The sequence below is a fragment of the Sminthopsis crassicaudata genome, chromosome 6, assembly GCF_048593235.1.
Source record: "Sminthopsis crassicaudata isolate SCR6 chromosome 6, ASM4859323v1, whole genome shotgun sequence".
Taxonomy (NCBI): Eukaryota; Metazoa; Chordata; class Mammalia; order Dasyuromorphia; family Dasyuridae; genus Sminthopsis; species Sminthopsis crassicaudata.
The window spans coordinates 224,901,115-224,918,872 of NC_133622.1; the positions used below are offsets into that span (position 1 = coordinate 224,901,115).

Here is a 17,758-nt window from a genome sequence, read left to right on the forward strand (position 1 = left end):
ATGGGAGAAAGGGACTACAATTAGGGAGGATAGAGTTGTATGCAGCTGGGACAACTGAGATACCCCCTGGAGAGGTGAAATCTGTTCCTCTGATCAGAGAGGTCAGAGAACCTGTGGGATCTCAGGAAAGCTATATTGTTTATCCAGGTCTCAGTTTCCTCATCATGAAGATGTTAAATGAAGTGTCTTCCCAAATTCCTTTGAGTTCTAAATCAATGATTTTAGGATTGAATTCAATCCGTGCATTTTATAGATGAGAAAATTGAAGCTCAAGAAAAAGGAATGATCCAAAAAAAGATGGTAAAAAGGAGAGAAATCATTTAAATCCTGACCTTCTTACTCCAAACCCAGTGTTTGTTGTCTGTATGAAAGTTTAGCCCAAGGGAAAGAGATGGTACTAGGAGGAGCACATCTAGGTCAGCAATACAAGGATCTCCCTTGATCATCCTTTTCCTCTTGATGAAAGGAGAGAGGCTAGAGACATATCCTTCTGGGGAACAATCAGTCAATAAACCTTTATTAAGCTCTTGCAGGAAATACTCAAAGAGCTGGAGATACAAAGAGACAAAAGACAATTTCTGCCCTTGAGGAACTCACAGACTAATGGGAAGATTCAATATGTAAATAAGATATATACAAGAAAAATTGGAAATAATCAACAGAGAACTAGGAGGAATCCAGAATCTTCATGTAGGAGGTAGAATTTTGGCTGCAATTTACTTCAAAATTGCCAGGAGATAGAGATGAAGAAAGAGAGCATCCAGTCATGGCAGACAGCCAAGAAAGACACCAGGAGCCAAGAGATAGAGTGTCTCCTTTGAGAAACAGCAAGGAAGCCAGTGTTTCTGGTTAAGAGTGGACATGGAGAGAGGGAGGATGAGGGAAGGGAAAGGAAAGCTATAAAAAGACTGGGAAATTGTGGTGGGGCATATGAAGATTAAACAGTAGCAATAATCTTGGATCAAATGGGTACAGAGACAGTCACCAAACTTCTTGAAACTCTATGGCTTGGAGAGAGGTATTAAACCAATGGATCACTAAATTAGCAAGCATTTATTAAACTCTTAACTCCCAGACTTTATGTTAATGATGGCACGGCACAGACAAATAATAAAATAAATAATCCTTTATCTCAAAGAGAATATATGCTAATGAAGGAATGTATAAGCAAATACAGAATAAATATAAAGGGAACAAATCCAAGCTATGTGGAGGGGAACTAGATGGGGAGCAGGAAAAGCTTCATGTAGGATAAGAGTTATTTTAGGCTTTTTAATATCAGGTACTTCTCAGACAATCTAGTGAACCCCTTCTCAGTTTTTAAATTAATTAATTCATAGGATTACAAAGGAAATACATTGAATTAAATTAAATTGAAATATACTTATTTTCAATATTTTGAAGAAAAAAAAACCCAAATTCCCAGAGCCCTGAGTTAAAGAGCCCTGAAAGGTGGTGCTTTGAGTTGAATCTTGAAGGGAACCAAGGTTCATTGCGGGCAGTGGAGAGGAGGGTTCATTGTGGGCAGTGGAGAGAGCCAGGGCTAAGTCACAGAGACAGGAGATGGAGTGTTATTGGTAAGGAAGAAAGAGAAAGCCAATTTAGCTGGACCACAGAGGTTAGGAAGGAGACTAAGGTTCAATGAAATTCTAAAATTGAAAGAAAGTCCCTGACTGTGATCTATGGTGATTGTCCGGACTAATGGGGGAGGATGAACATGTATAGATATAAGGCAGGGGAAAAAACACTTGGAAATGAAAGAAAGTTGTGAGATTGTAAAAGCAGTAGAGCTGGGAGATTTGACTTATGACCTTGTTCAGGAGTTCTTAACCTGAAATATATGACATTTAAATCTACTTACCTACCTACCTTCACACACACATATATGTTATATATCTTTACATATGTGATAACTTTTGATATTATTTGTTTCACTTATAATCCTATATATTTTATTTAAAAAATATTTTGAGTAAGATAGCTCCACCAGCCTGTTTGAGTTCTGCGTAAACAAATTATATGATATGAGGTGAAGAATCCTTGATCTGATCTAACAATCCCTACATCCATTTCATAGGTATAGAAACTGAGGTTCATTCCCTCCTGCTTCCCATAGGCCCTTTTTTTAGTGATCATCTGCTCTGTCTTAAAAACAAAACAAAAAAAAAAAAACCTTCAATTTCTTCCTGTCTAATATCTTCTTCCCATCTCCCTTGCTTAGGTCTCCCCCATCTGAAAAAACCTTTCTCTTGGTACTTCTGCCCTCTGTAGCTACCATCCTGTCTCTCTCTTCCCCATCCATTGTGAAACTACTTGGACAAAAGGTCATCTATTCCCCATGTCTTGACTTCTTCAACTCCTTGTGGACTGGGCTGCTTTCCCAGCCATCTCATCCCCCTGAAAAAGTCAACATTGATCTCTCGTCCCCATATCCAATGGATATTTTATTTATTCTTCATTTTGCTGGATTTCATTGATCCCTCACTCATTAAAAGAGTCACTTTTCTTGGATTTAAAGATGTCATATTTTCCTTACTTTCCTCAAACCTTTCCAAATATTCCTTTATCTCCTCCATCAACTCCTCTTCTCCTTCTTGACCCATAATGAGAGCTTCCTCTTTGCTCCTCTAGTCTTATCTTTTCATTTGTTCCCCTTTGATGGTCCCATTTACTTCCATGGCCTTTAGCTATCACCTTTGGGCCACTGGTTCCCAAATTTAAGTCTCCATTTTAAACTCTCCTTTAAACTCCACACAGACATCTGCAGCCTTCAGGACATCGCCACCTTCTATACTTAAAACCAAGCTAATCATCCCCCCCCCCAAAAAAAAGACAACCTCCTCTTTGTTCACATTTCACTATTTTTGTCTGTGAATTACACATATGTATAATATCTCACTTGAGCTTCACACCAACCAATCGTACTAGGTATTATTATCCCCATTTTACAAATGAGGAAACTGAGCATCAATTGCTTTGGCCATAGCCAATCAGAGTCAGAGAGGAGAGGAGAACGCAAATTTTCTGCCCACTTTACCCCACTGCCCCTCTTTGGATAACAGTATAAATGAAGTTTGTAAATGCTTAAACAGCTGCTCCCATAAAATATTTAGAGGTTCTAAATTTATCATTTGAAGTTTTTTATTTCAACATTGACCTAGCACCAACTAATTGAGGTGTAGGTATGACTTGGTTACGGACGGTTCTCTCCCCTGACCCACCCAGGAAAGTTTGGAGATCATCCTATCTAGTTCTGATGCCGAGAAAATTCTATTCAGGTTCTTTTCTCATAGAGTGGGAATGACGCTTAAACCTTAATTTAAAGAATATTAAATCTTTTTTTTTCACTCTTATCAGTGCCTCTCTTGCTGATCCTCCTTGACTTCTCTATCCTCCTGTGTTGAATCATCATTTTACAGCATTAATTAAATATTGAATTAATTAATAGCCAAGGACTAAGAGGGGGCAGGAAAGAAGCACCCTTGTCCAATTAAGATGTCATACTCTCTTTCAAAAATCTATTGAATCGATGGAGGCCAGAAGCTGGGCCACTTTTTTCATTAACTGGCCTTTAGCAACATCATGAGGAAGGGGGTGGGTGAGAGAGCGAGCAAGGGGGCAAAATATTGGAGTAGACACTGTACTGTGAAAGGTAAAAAAGCATGGTGGAGAGAGTATCTAACTTTGAGTCAATAAGGCCTGAATTCAAATCCAGCCTTTGATACTGACTGTATGTCCATAAGTAATTAATTTTTCCTCAGTTTTCTCATCTGTGAAATGACACTGATAATCCCTGAAGTATTCTCCCTGGAGTTATTTTGAACATTAAACATGCTAATATATGTAAGGCATTTTGTAACCATGACTTCCATCATCATCATTATTGCTTATTGCCCTTATTACTTTGGCTCTCAATGCCTAAGATAAAGTCCCTATAGACAGAATATTCTGTGGTTATTAACTACGTTAATTAAATAGGATATGTTCTAGATCCTGGGTCTTATGATTGACTATCATTTCCTTTGTTCTCTGCCAGACTCAATCCTTTCCCGGCCATCCCTCCAAAACGAGGGTCTCATAGATATGACGATGATGATCCTTCATCAGCCAACGGACCCTTCTAAAGGTGGACACCATTATTTTGCTGAATGTAAGAGAGCCTTGTCAGGTATTCACACCGACCCACATACTCAGATATTTGCACATATTCATTCCACTGTTCTATTTGGTTTTTGTTTGTTTGTTTGATTGTTTTTTCAGAGGCAATTGGTGTTAAGTGACTTATCCAGGGTCACACAGCTAGCAATAAGTGTTAAGTGTCTGAGACCAGCTTTGAACTTAGATCATCCTGATTCCAGGGCTGGTGCTCTATCCACTGAGCTTCTAACTACCTTCACTGATCTAATTATTAAAAGGTGGTATAGGGGATGGCACTCCAGAGTTAGACTCAAGAAGAACTGAGTTCTAACCCCAAATACTTACTAGCTGGTTGACCCTGAACAAGTCCTTTTATATCAGTTTGCTTCAGTTTCCTCATCAGTCAAATGAAGATAATTATAATACCTACCTCTAGGATCAAAAAAGATAATAATTATAAAGATCTTAGAACAGTTCCTGTATATAGTAAATGCTATAAGAATGTTATTATTAATTATTATTATTATTCTAGTTATGGAAAATAATTGATAGTATATAAATTTATTATCATAATCATATATATGTATATATGTATATGCATGTATGTATGTATCTATACCAATAGTACTAGATAGTATTATCTAGGTAGTATATACATATGCTACCTAGATAATATATATGTATATATTACCTAAATAATATATATATATAAAACAAAGCATTTGGGGTTATGTAACTTGCCCAAAGTCTCACAGCTAGTAAGTATTTAATGTCTGAAGCCAGATTTAAACTCAGTTCCTTTTGACTCCAGAGCTGGTACTCTATCCACTGCACCTATTATTATCCAGCTGCCCCTATTATTACAATTTTAAAAGTCTATCCTAAAATCAAAGCTATATCTGGCAAATAGTAGGTACTATATAAATTTTTAGCAATAATCATTATTATTCCTACTTAAAAAGTCTGTCCTAAAATGAAAGCTAGATTTACCTCTTCATACTTTTGATTCATTGTTTTTAGTTCTGTCCCTTGCTACCAAATAGAACCATTTTAAATGAAACTTTTAATTCTTTTTTTTTTTAATTAACAAGCATTTTTTTCTCCCTCCCATTACCCCCACTGAAAAGAAAAAGAAAGGCCCTTGCAGCAAATATGCATAGGAATGAGGCCCTAGTTAATTAAGCTTCTGTTCATCCCAGGGTCCTAAGATGAAGTGCTAAAAGAGAGTGTAAAGCTAATTTAGACCAATCTATGTCAACCAATCGGTAATAAGTAAGCATCTACTATGGGCTAAGGGAATAGAAAAATAAAAATGAAGCATTTCCTTCCCTCAAGGAGCTTAAATTCTGTCATGGAAATGACAGCTTATCTAGAAGTATATTTAAAAACATACAAAATAAATAGGAAAAGGCCCAGAAAAGACATATTACTAGTCCACAGAGCAAGTTTGAAATGTGCTTTTGGATGGGTAATGTTTTACCCATTTAGGAGGAAATTCTTCTCAATTTAAAGTGGCAAACTCAGCTTGGATTTCAGGATAAACTTTCCCATAATTAGAACAATCCTAAAGAGAAATGGGTTGGCAGCAGTAAGTCCCGCTTCATCTGAAATCTTTAAGCAAATGATGGGTGACTATTTGTCAGGTCTGCCCTACTGAGTTATTAAATCAAAGCCCACTGGGAGTCATTGGTCAGGATTTGAATTTAGGCGCTATGACTCCAAACCCTGCCTTAGGTCCACTCTCCTCACTCCCCACCCACCCTGCCCTGTCCCATTCACACTCAAACTTAAGGGAATTGCCATACAATTGAGAGCCTTTTTGTTAGGTGGCCAAAACTTATTGGTCAACCTGAGGGTAATCTTCAGACATCATGATACTCTATCTCATCATTCAATCCATAAGCATTTATTAAATGCCTTTTGTGTACAGTTCATTGTACCAGATGGGAAAAGGGACACAGGATTTACATATAACACTCCCTGCCCTCAGGGAGCTCACTTGAAAGTAGAGATCATCTCTAGCTGATGATCTAGAGAACTAGAGATCAGTGGAGCAAGGTACTTAACTACTGCTCCTTGGTTGAACAATAATATAACTAGCATCTATAAAACACTGTAAGATTTGCAAACGTTTTACATGTTATCTCATTTGATTCTTGAAACACCTTGTGTGTCAAGCACTATTATTATTATCCTCATTTAACAAATAATTTGCCCAGAGTCACACATCCTCTGTTTCTCTGTCTCTATCTCTCTCTGTCTTTCTCTGTCTCTCTCTCATTCTCTCTCTCCCTCTTCTCTCTCATTTTCTCTGTCTCTCTCACATTCTCTCTCCCTCTTCTCTCTCATTTTCTCTGTCTCTCTCACATTCTCTCTCCCTCTTCTCTCTCATTTTCTCTGTCTCTCTCACATTCTCTCTCCCTCTTCTCTCTCATTTTCTCTGTCTCTCTCACATTCTCTCTCCCTCTTCTCTCTCATTTTCTCTGTCTCTCTCTCATTCTCTCTCTCCCCCTTCTCGCTGTCTTTCTCTGTCTCTCTCTCATTCTCTCTCTCCCCCTTCTCTCTGTCTTTCTGTCTGTCTCTCTCTCATTCTCTCTCTCCCCCTTCTCTCTGTCTTTCTGTCTCTCTCTCATTCTCTCTCATTTTCTCTGTCTCTCTCTCATTCTCTCTCCCCCTTCTCTCTCATTTTCTCTGTCTCTCTCTCATTCTCTCTCTCCCCCTTCTCTCTCATTTTCTCTGTCTCTCTCTCATTCTCTCTCTCTCCCCCTTCTCTCTCATTTTCTCTGTCTCTCTCTCATTCTCTCTCTCCCCCTTCTCTCTCATTTTCTCTGTCTCTCTCTCATTCTCTCTCCCTCTTCTCTCTCATTTTCTCTGTCTCTCTCTCATTCTCTCTCTCCCTCTTCTCTCTCATTTTCTCTGTCTCTCTCTCATTCTCTTTCCCCCCCTTCTCTCTCATTTTCTCTCTCTCTCTCATTCTCTCTCTCCCCCTTCTCTCTCATTTTCTCTGTCTCTCTCTCATTCTCTTTCCCCCCCTTCTCTCTCATTTTCTCTGTCTCTCTCTCATTCTCTCTCTCCCTCTTCTCTCTCATTTTCTCTGTCTCTCTCTGTCTGTTTGTTGTACATTTTGAACTCAGGTCTTCCTGTCTAAATCCAGGCCTCTCTCCACTAAACCATGTTAAGTCGAATGAAAGACTTCACATATTTCTTTGTTTATTCAGCACATTTTATAAGCTCTTAGGCATAAGGGATACAAGACAAAATGAAGCATATTTTCTATTTTCCTAGAGCTCACAGTGTAGAAAGAGTAAGTGACTGGACACGGAAGCAGATGGCTAGAATACGAATTAGAGTTCAACAAGTGCTTTGAAATCAGACAAGCAAAAGCAAAATCACTTGTTGGGGAAGAAGATTCAGGAAACTTGGTACAAACAAGATGCATAGCAAAGGATTGCCAGAGATTGTATGATCCAACAGCCACTTAACTAACTGTTATTGTCCTTCATTCTGAAGAGGACCATGACATGAGGGAGGGGATGCCATGACATGAAAGGGAATTGGATTTCAATGAGGAAGGGCCGGGCAAGGCCACCTACCTCACTTTTCCCTCCAGAGGCATCTGAGTCCAATGGCCAGATATAGATTACAATGACTGGAGATGGCTCTAGATATAGTGGGAAATCTTGGTGTTTTTAAATTAAGGTCTTCAACAAATTTCAATTTGACTGAAGCAATGCCCTTTCACAAATCAAGGCTAGGTAAGAAATGAAACAGAGAATGGCCTCTTTTACTTAGTTAAAAAAATAATCAGCCTGGAAGAAGATGCTTAAGATTTCTGGCCAAAATAGAAGCAATTGCTATTTACATTCACACCGAAGACCAAGAGGGACTTGGCCTGGGATCTATATTTAGTCAATCAATGAGAGCCAGTGATTTGGGTTTAAGGCACAGTGCTTAAGAAAAAAAATCTACCCTGTGAACCCCAAGATATCTTGTAAGATTTCAGTGATCAAAATTGGCATTTCTTTGAACTGAGGAACTGTAGGAAGGGAAAAATAGAGAGACAGAGATGCAGAAAATATGTGTGTACATGTGTAAAGAGAGAGAGACAGAGAGACACATACAGAGAGAGAAAGTGAGAGAGACAGAGACAAAGAGACAGAAAGAGACAGGGAGATAAGAGAGAAAAAGAGAGGATGAGAAAGAACATCAGAAAGGGATTTTCATAAAGAGAGGGAGAGAGAGAGAGAGAGAGAGAGAGAGAGAGAGAGAGAGAGAGAGAGAGAGAGAGAGAGAGAGAATATACTATTATACCAAATATTGTACTTTTAAATTTTGGGAATACCACAAAAGGTAAAACAAGAAGCAACCACAAAATCCTCCCAATCCCTACTTTCAAACAGTCTAATAGTAAATCAGTGCATTTTGTTTTGATTGTTCTAATTGCAAGAAAATTTATCCTAAAATCAAAGCTATATTTGCTTCTTCCCACCTTCCACTCCTGGCTCTTGGTTCTGTCCCCTGGGGCCCAACAGAAGTGTAAACATTTTTTATGAAATTTAAATTTTTTCTTTATTAATGAATATTTATTTTCTCTCTCTCTCTTTCCTCCTCCCCCCACCATTGAAAAGGAAAAGAAGAACAGCACCCATGCGAAACAAATTGATGGCTTTCTAAATGTTTAAGGACCTCTGCCATAGCCTGAGTCTTCTCCAGACTAAATGTCCTCAGTCTCTTCAAACCCTCTCTTATATGGCATGAACTTGAGACCCTTCTCTATTCTGGTTGCCTTCCACTGGAGCCTTTTAAGCTTATCGATAACTAATAAACACAAAAGGCAGGTAGATGGTGCAGTGGATAGAGCACCCAATCTGGAGTCAGGAGGATCTGAGTTCAAATCTGGTTTCAGACATTTACTAGTTGTGTGACCTTGGACAAGCCACTTTATCCCACTTTCCTCTTAAAAAAAATAATAATAAAAGATCATAGAACTCCAGCTATGAACCAGGTGGGGAGGCGGGGCTGGATCACCTTCTTATGCTTTCATACCATGCTTTCCTTAATGCATTCCAAGATAACCTTAGAGTTCTTGACTGCCATACTATGCTGTTAATTTTAAGTTGGAGCTTGTGGTCTTCTAAACCTCCAGATCTTTTTTTTCACACAAATGATTGATCACTAAAGTCCTTTCACCTCCAAATCTCATAATTACAGGCAATCCATTTGAACCAAGATCTAATGATTTCCTGAGACATGTTATGGAAACAAAGTTTTTCTAGGGTTCAACCATGCAGTAAGCATTTACTGTGTGTCAGCTACTGTCTTACATATTGGGGATTTGAAAAAAGAGAATGCAATAATTCCCATTTGCACTTCATTTGTTCAAAGAAATATTTATTGAACACCTCCCGTATGCAAAATAGAGTTCTGGACAGTAGGTAAGACACCTGTGATTTCTACGATCCAATCTTTGACCTCCCAGGGTTTATATTCTGGTTAAAAAGATGTTTATGTTTGTCCAGATCAGATGGGGCGGAACATACTGAGGGTTATCTGGCCCAGGAAGCCTTCCTCCCAGCTGCTAGTACCTCCCCTTCTGAGGGCACTTTCCATGCCCTCTGTATTTATCTAAGTCCACATTGTCTTCCGCAGTAGACTCCTTCCTTGAGGGCGGGTGCAGTTTTTGCCTTTCTCTGTGTCCCCAAATACTTAGCACTGTGCCTGGCACTTAGCAGGAGTTTTTAAAAGCTGGTGGACTAATGGATTGCTGGTCCCCCTCCTCATTATTATCCACACCCTTCTCCCCAAAGAGACCTTTGAATTCCGGCAAAGCTCATCCCCGTGGTGGATGCTGCCATGATGTCTCTATCAAAATCACTCATAACTAGACTCAAAATTTCTAACTCACCATCGAGCATATTGTGACAAAAAACCAGAGGTAATTACAAAGGACTCTTGAGATAGCAACAAAATGGAGAAAGAAATGAAAATCATTGATAAAAATCAGAGGATTTGAGAGTCGGAAAAGACTCTCAGGGGCCCTCGAGTCCAGCCCAGACATGAAATGAAACCCCCAAAACAAATGGTTATTTATTCCTTGGGGCAGGATGGGGGGCGCACGGAAGGGGAGAATAAGGCTTAAATGAGTTCAAATATCTGTTGGCCTAGAAGAGCAGGGGAAATTTAGCTCAGTCTGGGAGCTGTAATGAGAGACGTCCCCAGACCAAGAGAAGGGGGGCTGTGATTGCTGTCTTCCAATATTTGCACTGCTTTCATGTACAAGAGAACCGAAATTAATTATTTGTAGCCCCGGAGGGAGATGGATTTTGCCTCAATATGAGGCAGGCCTGAGTTACAATTAGGGCTCTCTTATTATATAAGAGACTGCCTGTGAGGTAGTATGTTCCCTGTACCTGAGGCAAGTTTGGATTCAAAGTTCTCTAAAGGTTCTTTCCAACTTAAGTCTGATTCTGGGCATCAAAATAAGCTGTGCCTCTGGGAATAGTCCAAGAGACCATGTGACAGGGTCCAAGTCTCTTAAGGGACTTAGAAACAAAAGACCTCATTGTAGCATCTGCGACTTAGTTTTCTTCCTTTATATAAGGAGAAGTCCTTTACAGTGTTCTGCTCTTCTTCGTTCTAAGGGTTTTTCCAGCGCTAACATTTTATGTTCTCTCTTTTGACGTCCCTTCCACACTGGGTTCTAAGGTCCATTCCAACTCTAACATGTTCTAAGATCCCTTTCAGCTCCAACATTCCATCTTCTGCTTCGTCAGGTCTCGTCCAGTTCTCACGTTCTATGCTCCGTATTCTAAGATCCCTTCCAGTGATGATGTTCATGTTCTAAGGTCACATTTCATGGTTCTATAACTTAACTATCCTAAAGAAATGAACCCAAAGCTTGGGCAGAGGGCCTCATGAGGCTCCATAGGCCATACACATTCAGGGCCATTTGAGTTTCCTCCCCCACTTGGTATAGTACAGAACAATCATGTCTTGATGAGAGTTTAATTCCATGTGGGAGGACAGGGCCCCAGTTCAAGCTTAGCCAACCTCCTGGTGGGAAACTTTTACAAAAGACACTCTGTTCCTTTTAGGACAGATGCCACCAAGAAGTGTGGTTCATTTCTTAATGATTTTTTTTTTTCCAGGATCCGGGCCTTCCCAATATACTTTTGGATGCTGTAGTGCAGTTTGCTTGGGCAGGCCCTCTGGGGGGGCCAGAGAAGGGGAGTTCAGGACTAAAGACTGGCTTTTCCTGCATGGTCTAGTGAGCATCACAGCATTAGCTCTCTGGGGCCTAGGACAGACTTGGCTTAATTTATAGACCTCATTTCCAGCCTTCTTTCCTTTTGGCCAAAGAGCTGGAAATCTGCTCCCCGTGACATTTCCCCTAAACTCTTTCCCAATTGGGTGCAAAAGAGCACTGATTTTTCTATAGAGATAGATAGTTCTTTATGAAATGAAAATTTCTGGTTCATAGCCAGGGGCAAGACATTCTTATTTCTCCCATTCCTCCCCCCTCTTCCAAGAGAGGAGATTTTTGACCTCAAAGCCCAGCCAGGCTGAAGCTGAGAAAGGCCTTCCTAAGCTCCAAGGACAATGACCTTCAGGGTGAAGATAAAGGAAGCTTTTTCTGCTCGATTTACTATTGGCCCAGCTGAGTGCTGAGTGACCTATAACATCATCCAAGTTCTGACTCAAGTTTTTTAGGGAAGAGATGCCCAGGAGCGGTGTCAGTAAACATCAAGAATCATGGGGTGTTAGAGCTGAGAAGGACCTTCCACATCATCTATTCTAACCCTCCTTCACTATCAGAGGCTTGGAGGAAAAGCTCTGGACAGGGAGACAAGTGAGATCAGTCTTGGAAGCCTGGCTCCAGCCCTCTTAGCTGGACAGCTGAATTCTCCTTCTCTGTCAGTGTATCTTTCTCTAAATATGCGTCCCCTTATCTGTAAAATAGTGATAATATATTTCCTCTCTCTCAGCTTCATTTTCTTAACTTAAATGTTTTAATGTAGCAATTGGAGACAACCCCATTACACATGGGTGCTACAAGAAAAAACTACCCCATAAGTTACCCAGGGCATTTACATCCACTAGAAACCATAGTTCGTGAGCCCCCAGTAGTGTGTTTACCTCCTATCGTCAGCCAAAGGAGCAACTAGTTCAATGTAAATGAATTACATAAAATATCATAGTTTGAAAAGTAGCCATAGGACATTTCTCACAAAAACTTGGGGCACACTCTCCCACAAATACAAATACTTTTAGTTGGAAGAGTAGCCAAGCCTAATGTGAATAGAAAAAACATTTATAGAGGAGGTGCATGTGGCCAAGGCGCACGTATAGAGAACATCTTTCATTCCATATTGCACCCATTCTCTGTCTCTCTGTTTCTTTCTCTATCTCTGTAATCGGTCTTTCTGTCTCTGTCTCTCTAATTCTATTTCTGTCTCTCTCTGTCTCTGTTTCTCTATCTCTTTTCTGCCTCTCTCTCTCTCTCTCTCTCTCTCTCTCTCTCTCTCTCTCTCTCTCTCTCTCTCTCTCTCTCTCTGTTTCTCCGTCTGTTTGTCTCTGTCTATCTTTATTTCTCTCTGCCTCTCTCTCTCTTGCTAACTCTGGCTCTCTCCCCACTGGTTTTTCTCTGACTCCTCACTACCCCCTTGGTTCTCCCATGCAGATGGAGCTGAGCCAGGAAAGGAGATTGGGAAGATCCAAAAACAAAACTAAAGCCAATTTAAGTCTTCACTTCAATCCTTTGTTCCAAATTCTGATTAAGTGGGCAGTTAGATGATAGATAGAGTTAGGAGGATCTGAGTTCAAACCCTGCCTCAGACACTTAATTGTGTGACCCTGGGCCAGTCATTTATTGTCTCTTAGCCTCCATTTCTTCATTTGTAAAATGAGTATGGGCCTGACCTCTACGGTCCCCTCTCTTTAGATCTAAGATCTAAATATCTGTTGGAACTTTTTATCAAAAGGAGAGTAGCTAATCATTGCAGTGCAGCATAGATCTAGACCAAATGACTGGACAGGGATGTGACCAGTCCAGAGTCACACAGGAAATAAGCAGCAGAGCTAATTTCTAGATTCTCTGAGTCTAAGTACAGCATTCTTTCTATTTACCTTACTGATAATTTCATGCTTCAGAAGGTAAGAGGAACAAGAAGAAATTTTATTCTAGATCTGGTTCTCACTCAGGAGGAAGAATTAGTTGTTGGGGATGGCTATAATGAGAACATTGGGGAGACCGTGACCATTTCATATTTGAATTGTGGACAGAAGAAACAAAAACTGAAAATTTACTTTGAAATGCAGACATCCAAGATTTGGGGAGAACTGGGTTCAGGGGAAGAATAGACAGGAAATTATGAGCAAAAACTATGTAGGGAAAGAGGCCAGAAGGGATGGGAAGAGTTCAAGAATGAAATTCTGAATACACAAAGAAACAAATCAGGTGAAAAAGAAGAGAGGAAGTTGTCTAAAGAGTTTGATAACTGATGTGAGAAACTCATCAGATCAACTTAAATTTAAATGACATGAACAGAAGATGGAAGCAAGGGGGGGGGGGTGATAGAGGGTAGATACAAAATCAAAGCATTGCCCAGTTTAAGAATAGCATTGTGAGGGGTACAGTGCAGAAGTGACCCATGGAGTCAAAGAAGGGGAGCAGAAATCTAGATTCAAGGCTCAGAACCCAAGTAAATGAAAAAAGCTAAGATCAGCAAAGATTAGGTGATCACGTGGACACAGCACTAGATCTGGACTCAGGAAAACCTGAGTTCAAAGGCAGCTTTAGACTCTAGGCTCTGGGATCCTGAACATGATACTTAATCACTCTCTGCCTCAGTTTCCTCATCTGTAAAATGGGGATGATAATAACGTCTACCTCACAAGGTTATTACGAGAATCAAATAAGATGTGCCTTAAAGCTAATTCTTATTTTTCTCATCATTATTAATTACTGATGTGCCTTAAAGCTAATTCTTATTTTTCTCATATTATTATTCCTATTGCCCATTTTATTTTTTAATAAAGCACCTAGCACACTGTCTGGAATATTGATAAATGCATGTAGATTGCCTTTTTTCCTTTATTAAAGAAGTTAGGCATGGATATTAAAACAATAATAATTCACCTGTAAAACCCCATTTCCCTTGCAAGGAAAACTCTAATGCTTTTGCAGCACTTTGTACTACTCAGTATTTGCTCAAGGATTTCCTGGCAATGTCGTGTTGCTAGTAATAAAAGGTGCATGCGAGGAAACTGCTTCTGCCCCCGATTCTACTCAAATCCCCATCTCTGTTCAAGGACGAGAAATTACCTTGGAGAATAGCAGGTCAGAGTGGCCAGTCTAATTTATTTCAGGGAATGATGGGAAAGTTCCTAATTTGTATGGTGGGTCCTGGGCATCAAGGAAGGTCCCGCAATCCGTAGGCTTAAGAGGATTTAGGTTCATTAGTTGAAACTTTTCCTTTGTGCCCATAATTAAAGATCCCAAGCACATCACCCATTTAAAGGGATCACTCCCAACCTCAGGTCTGGTCTGGGGAGACAAAGGGAGAAAAAGAAAGCATTTTCCCGAGAAGACCCTGAGGAGAGGAGAACAAATGTACAAAACAACTCACCCAGTGCTGCTGGTACTTCCTTGCTTTTTATCTTTCCTTCTACTACAGAAATAGTGAGCTTCCCATCACTCGGGGTCTTAAAGTGAAGGCTGGATACTTTAGAAGTTCCTCATGTGGCACAGGTTGGACTAGATAGTCCCCAAGTCCAATGGAGTTGGGATGTCCTGTATCAAACTCTCTTACTGAGATTCTTACTAGATCTTTGACCCTAGCCAAGTCACTTAAATGCTGCCTTCTCAGTTCCCTCATCTGTAAAATGGGGATAATAGTAACACCTATCTTACAGGGATGTTATGAGGACTAAATGAGAAACCTTAAAGCGTGATGTTAATGCTAATTATTATTATTATTTGTTCAGTTATGTTTTTAGCTGTGCCCGAGTCTTTGCCACCCTATTTGGGGCTTTCTTGGCAAAGATACTGGAATGGTATGCTATTTCCTTCTCCTGCTCATTTGACGCACGAGGAAACTGAGGCAAACAGGGTGAAGTGACTTGCCCAGGGTCACACAGTTAGTGTCTGAGGCTGGATTTGAATTCAGGTTTTCCTAACTCCAGGACCGGCACTCTATCCATTGTACCCATTATGATGAGGAAGATGATGTGAATTTTATGATTCCATCCCCACTCTTGGGAGTGCCTTCATGAGGAATCCAAATGGGGATGGATAACTCCTGAAACATTGATCATTGAAGGTCCTTGAGAGTGCTTCTGGGACTTTTGGACCGTTAATAGCCACTCACTCAGAGGTGCTGATAAGGATGTGAAGGAAAGACCTGTGGGTTCATTTCATATTTAAAGAGTCTGTGATGGGGACCACCAAGTATACTAAGATACTAACAGTCACTCTGTCTTTGTTCAAGGGCCTCAGGAAGGAGGGAACCTGTGACCAACTGAGATAGCCCATTTCTCAGATGGATTAAGTTCCCCTCAGAAAGCATTAATTCGCACCTACTATGTGCCAAATACCTTGAATGCAAAGACAAATAGCTTTGGTTATTACAAGTTTTGGGGGGTATTTCCCTGGCATCAGGCCTCTTTACAACTGTCCCCCACTATTCAAGGTCCTACCTTCTGGGACTTAGGGGTTCATGAAGGTGCCTTGAGATATTCAAAGAGCAGCCACGCTGAATAGAATTTAACCTTAGAATTATGAGGTAAAAGTTAGAAAGAGGCTCATGTAGAGATGATGCTGAGAAAACTTGCCAATCATTAGAATTGTCCCAGAATAAGATGACTGCTTTGGGAGATAGTTGTTATGGAGGCAGGGGACTTGTTGGTGACCAATGAGCACTTGTTGGGCCTGTGATATATTGGGGATTCTTTTTCAGGAGTGCATTGGACTAGTCATCCCCTGAAGTTCCTCCCAATTCTGACAGTTTGTCATCTCTAAAATCCCTCTTAGCTCCCAAATCCTACAATCCCAGAGTTTCTCTGACAACCCAGCATTCAACCAGTAATGATTTGAAATCCTTCTCCAATGGTTACTCTGGGGCCCAAGTGAAATGAATTGGAATCTTGACCCAGTTTCAAGTGGAAAATGTCCATGCAACACTAAAGAGGCCATTTGTCCCTTATCTGCCATTATTACTAAGGAGCAGAATGGCTTCCGACTCCACTGAGGCCAGACTACTCTAGGATGACAAAGAGAGGAGGGTTTGGAGGAGGGGATTCTTTGTTCTTGCTTTCCTGCACTCCTTGAGAGAAGGAGAAAAGAAAAGAAACTTCCTCTGTTATTATCATTTTGTTGTTCTTGAAATACCCTGGGAATGGATGATTTTAGCCTACAGGGAAGATCCTGCCTCTTAATGTTAGCCAGTAATTCATTATGCAAAACTTTAGGAAAAGGGGACAGAGAGAGGAAATCAGACAAACAGTCCAAGAAAGAGGAAAAGAAAAATGAAAAAAGGAGCAGGGAAAGAAAGGAGAGAAAGAGAAGAAAGAAAGAGGGAAAGAGAAAGAGAAAAAAGAACAAAAGAAAGAAAAAGGGAGGGAGAGAGAAGGAAGGGAAGGAAGGAAGGAAGGAAGGAAGGAAGGAAGGAAGGAAGGAAGGAAGGAAGGAAGGAAGGAAGGAAGAGAGAGAAGAAGAAAGGAAGGAAGAAAGGAAGGAAGGAAGGAGAGGAAGGAAGGATGAAGGAAGAAAGGAAGGAAGGAAGGAAGGGAGAGAGGGAAAAAGAAGGGAAGAAAGGAAGGAAGGAAAGAAGGGAGAGAGGAAGAAAGAGAAAAGAAAATCATTACAAGCTCTTCACACTGAAATAAATCCTCTTTTTTGTTTCCTAGGAAAATCCCTCTCCACTCAGCCTACTAAACAGGAAAACATACAGAAGAGAAAAAAAACAATGAATGCTTGCTTGTTTGTGGCAGCAGCAACACAAAGTCCTCTGTTCTTCGTGTGTATGTGAATGTGTGTGTGTTTTCACCCTCCTACTTTTCCATGAACTTTCCAACAAGAGCTGCGTCCCCAGCCCTGCCATCAGACATGCATCTCTCCCAGGCTCTGGTCTTCTGTCTGCCATGTGCCCCCCATTTGGGTCACAATCAGGACATCAGGAGTAGCTCTGCACCAGGGCCCCCAGTGGAAGAGTTCTTTGTGAGATCTCTGAGAAACAAGTTGGCTCTGACTCAGGGAAGGCTGTTCCCTAGATGCAAGAAGAACCCAGCAGAATCCAGAGCTATCAGAGGTGGGCAGGGAGTTCATTTCTCCCTGCCCACCAACAACAGAAAAATCCACTTTGGTTCTATGGCATCGGGACAAAGTTGGAACCAATAATGGAGTTTGGGTACTGATGCTCCCCAAAAGTTTAACTCTGGTGTTTTGAAGGGCTGTGGCCATTAATTAAGTTGGATGCCTTTGCAATGAAGAAAGAAATAGCCATGTGAGTCTGAAAGATGCCCAAGTGTTTTCATTGATAGTTAGCCAAGACTTTGGTTCCTTAACTCCATCCTGGGAGATTAACCCCTTGACTTTGGGGAAAGTTTGCTTCAGCTGACTGAC

General features: G+C 40.6%; 1 protein-coding gene across 3 annotated transcripts in view; it reads left to right on the forward strand.

The window, feature by feature from the left end:
* Positions 1-17,103, forward strand: part of TRIM44 (tripartite motif containing 44) — a 173,754-nt gene extending 156,651 nt beyond the window's left edge. Inside the window, exons 5-6 of one of the 3 annotated variants that reach the window (XM_074276192.1) lie at positions 4,037-4,168; positions 17,044-17,103. In XM_074276192.1, the coding sequence (XP_074132293.1) occupies positions 4,037-4,124 (88 nt within the window). In that variant the 3' untranslated portion in view covers positions 4,125-4,168; positions 17,044-17,103. The remainder of the gene's footprint in view (positions 1-4,036; positions 4,169-17,043) is intronic. The other 2 variants (XM_074276191.1, XM_074276193.1) reach the window with 2 other exon arrangements.
* The last annotated feature ends 655 nt before the right edge of the window (positions 17,104-17,758 follow it).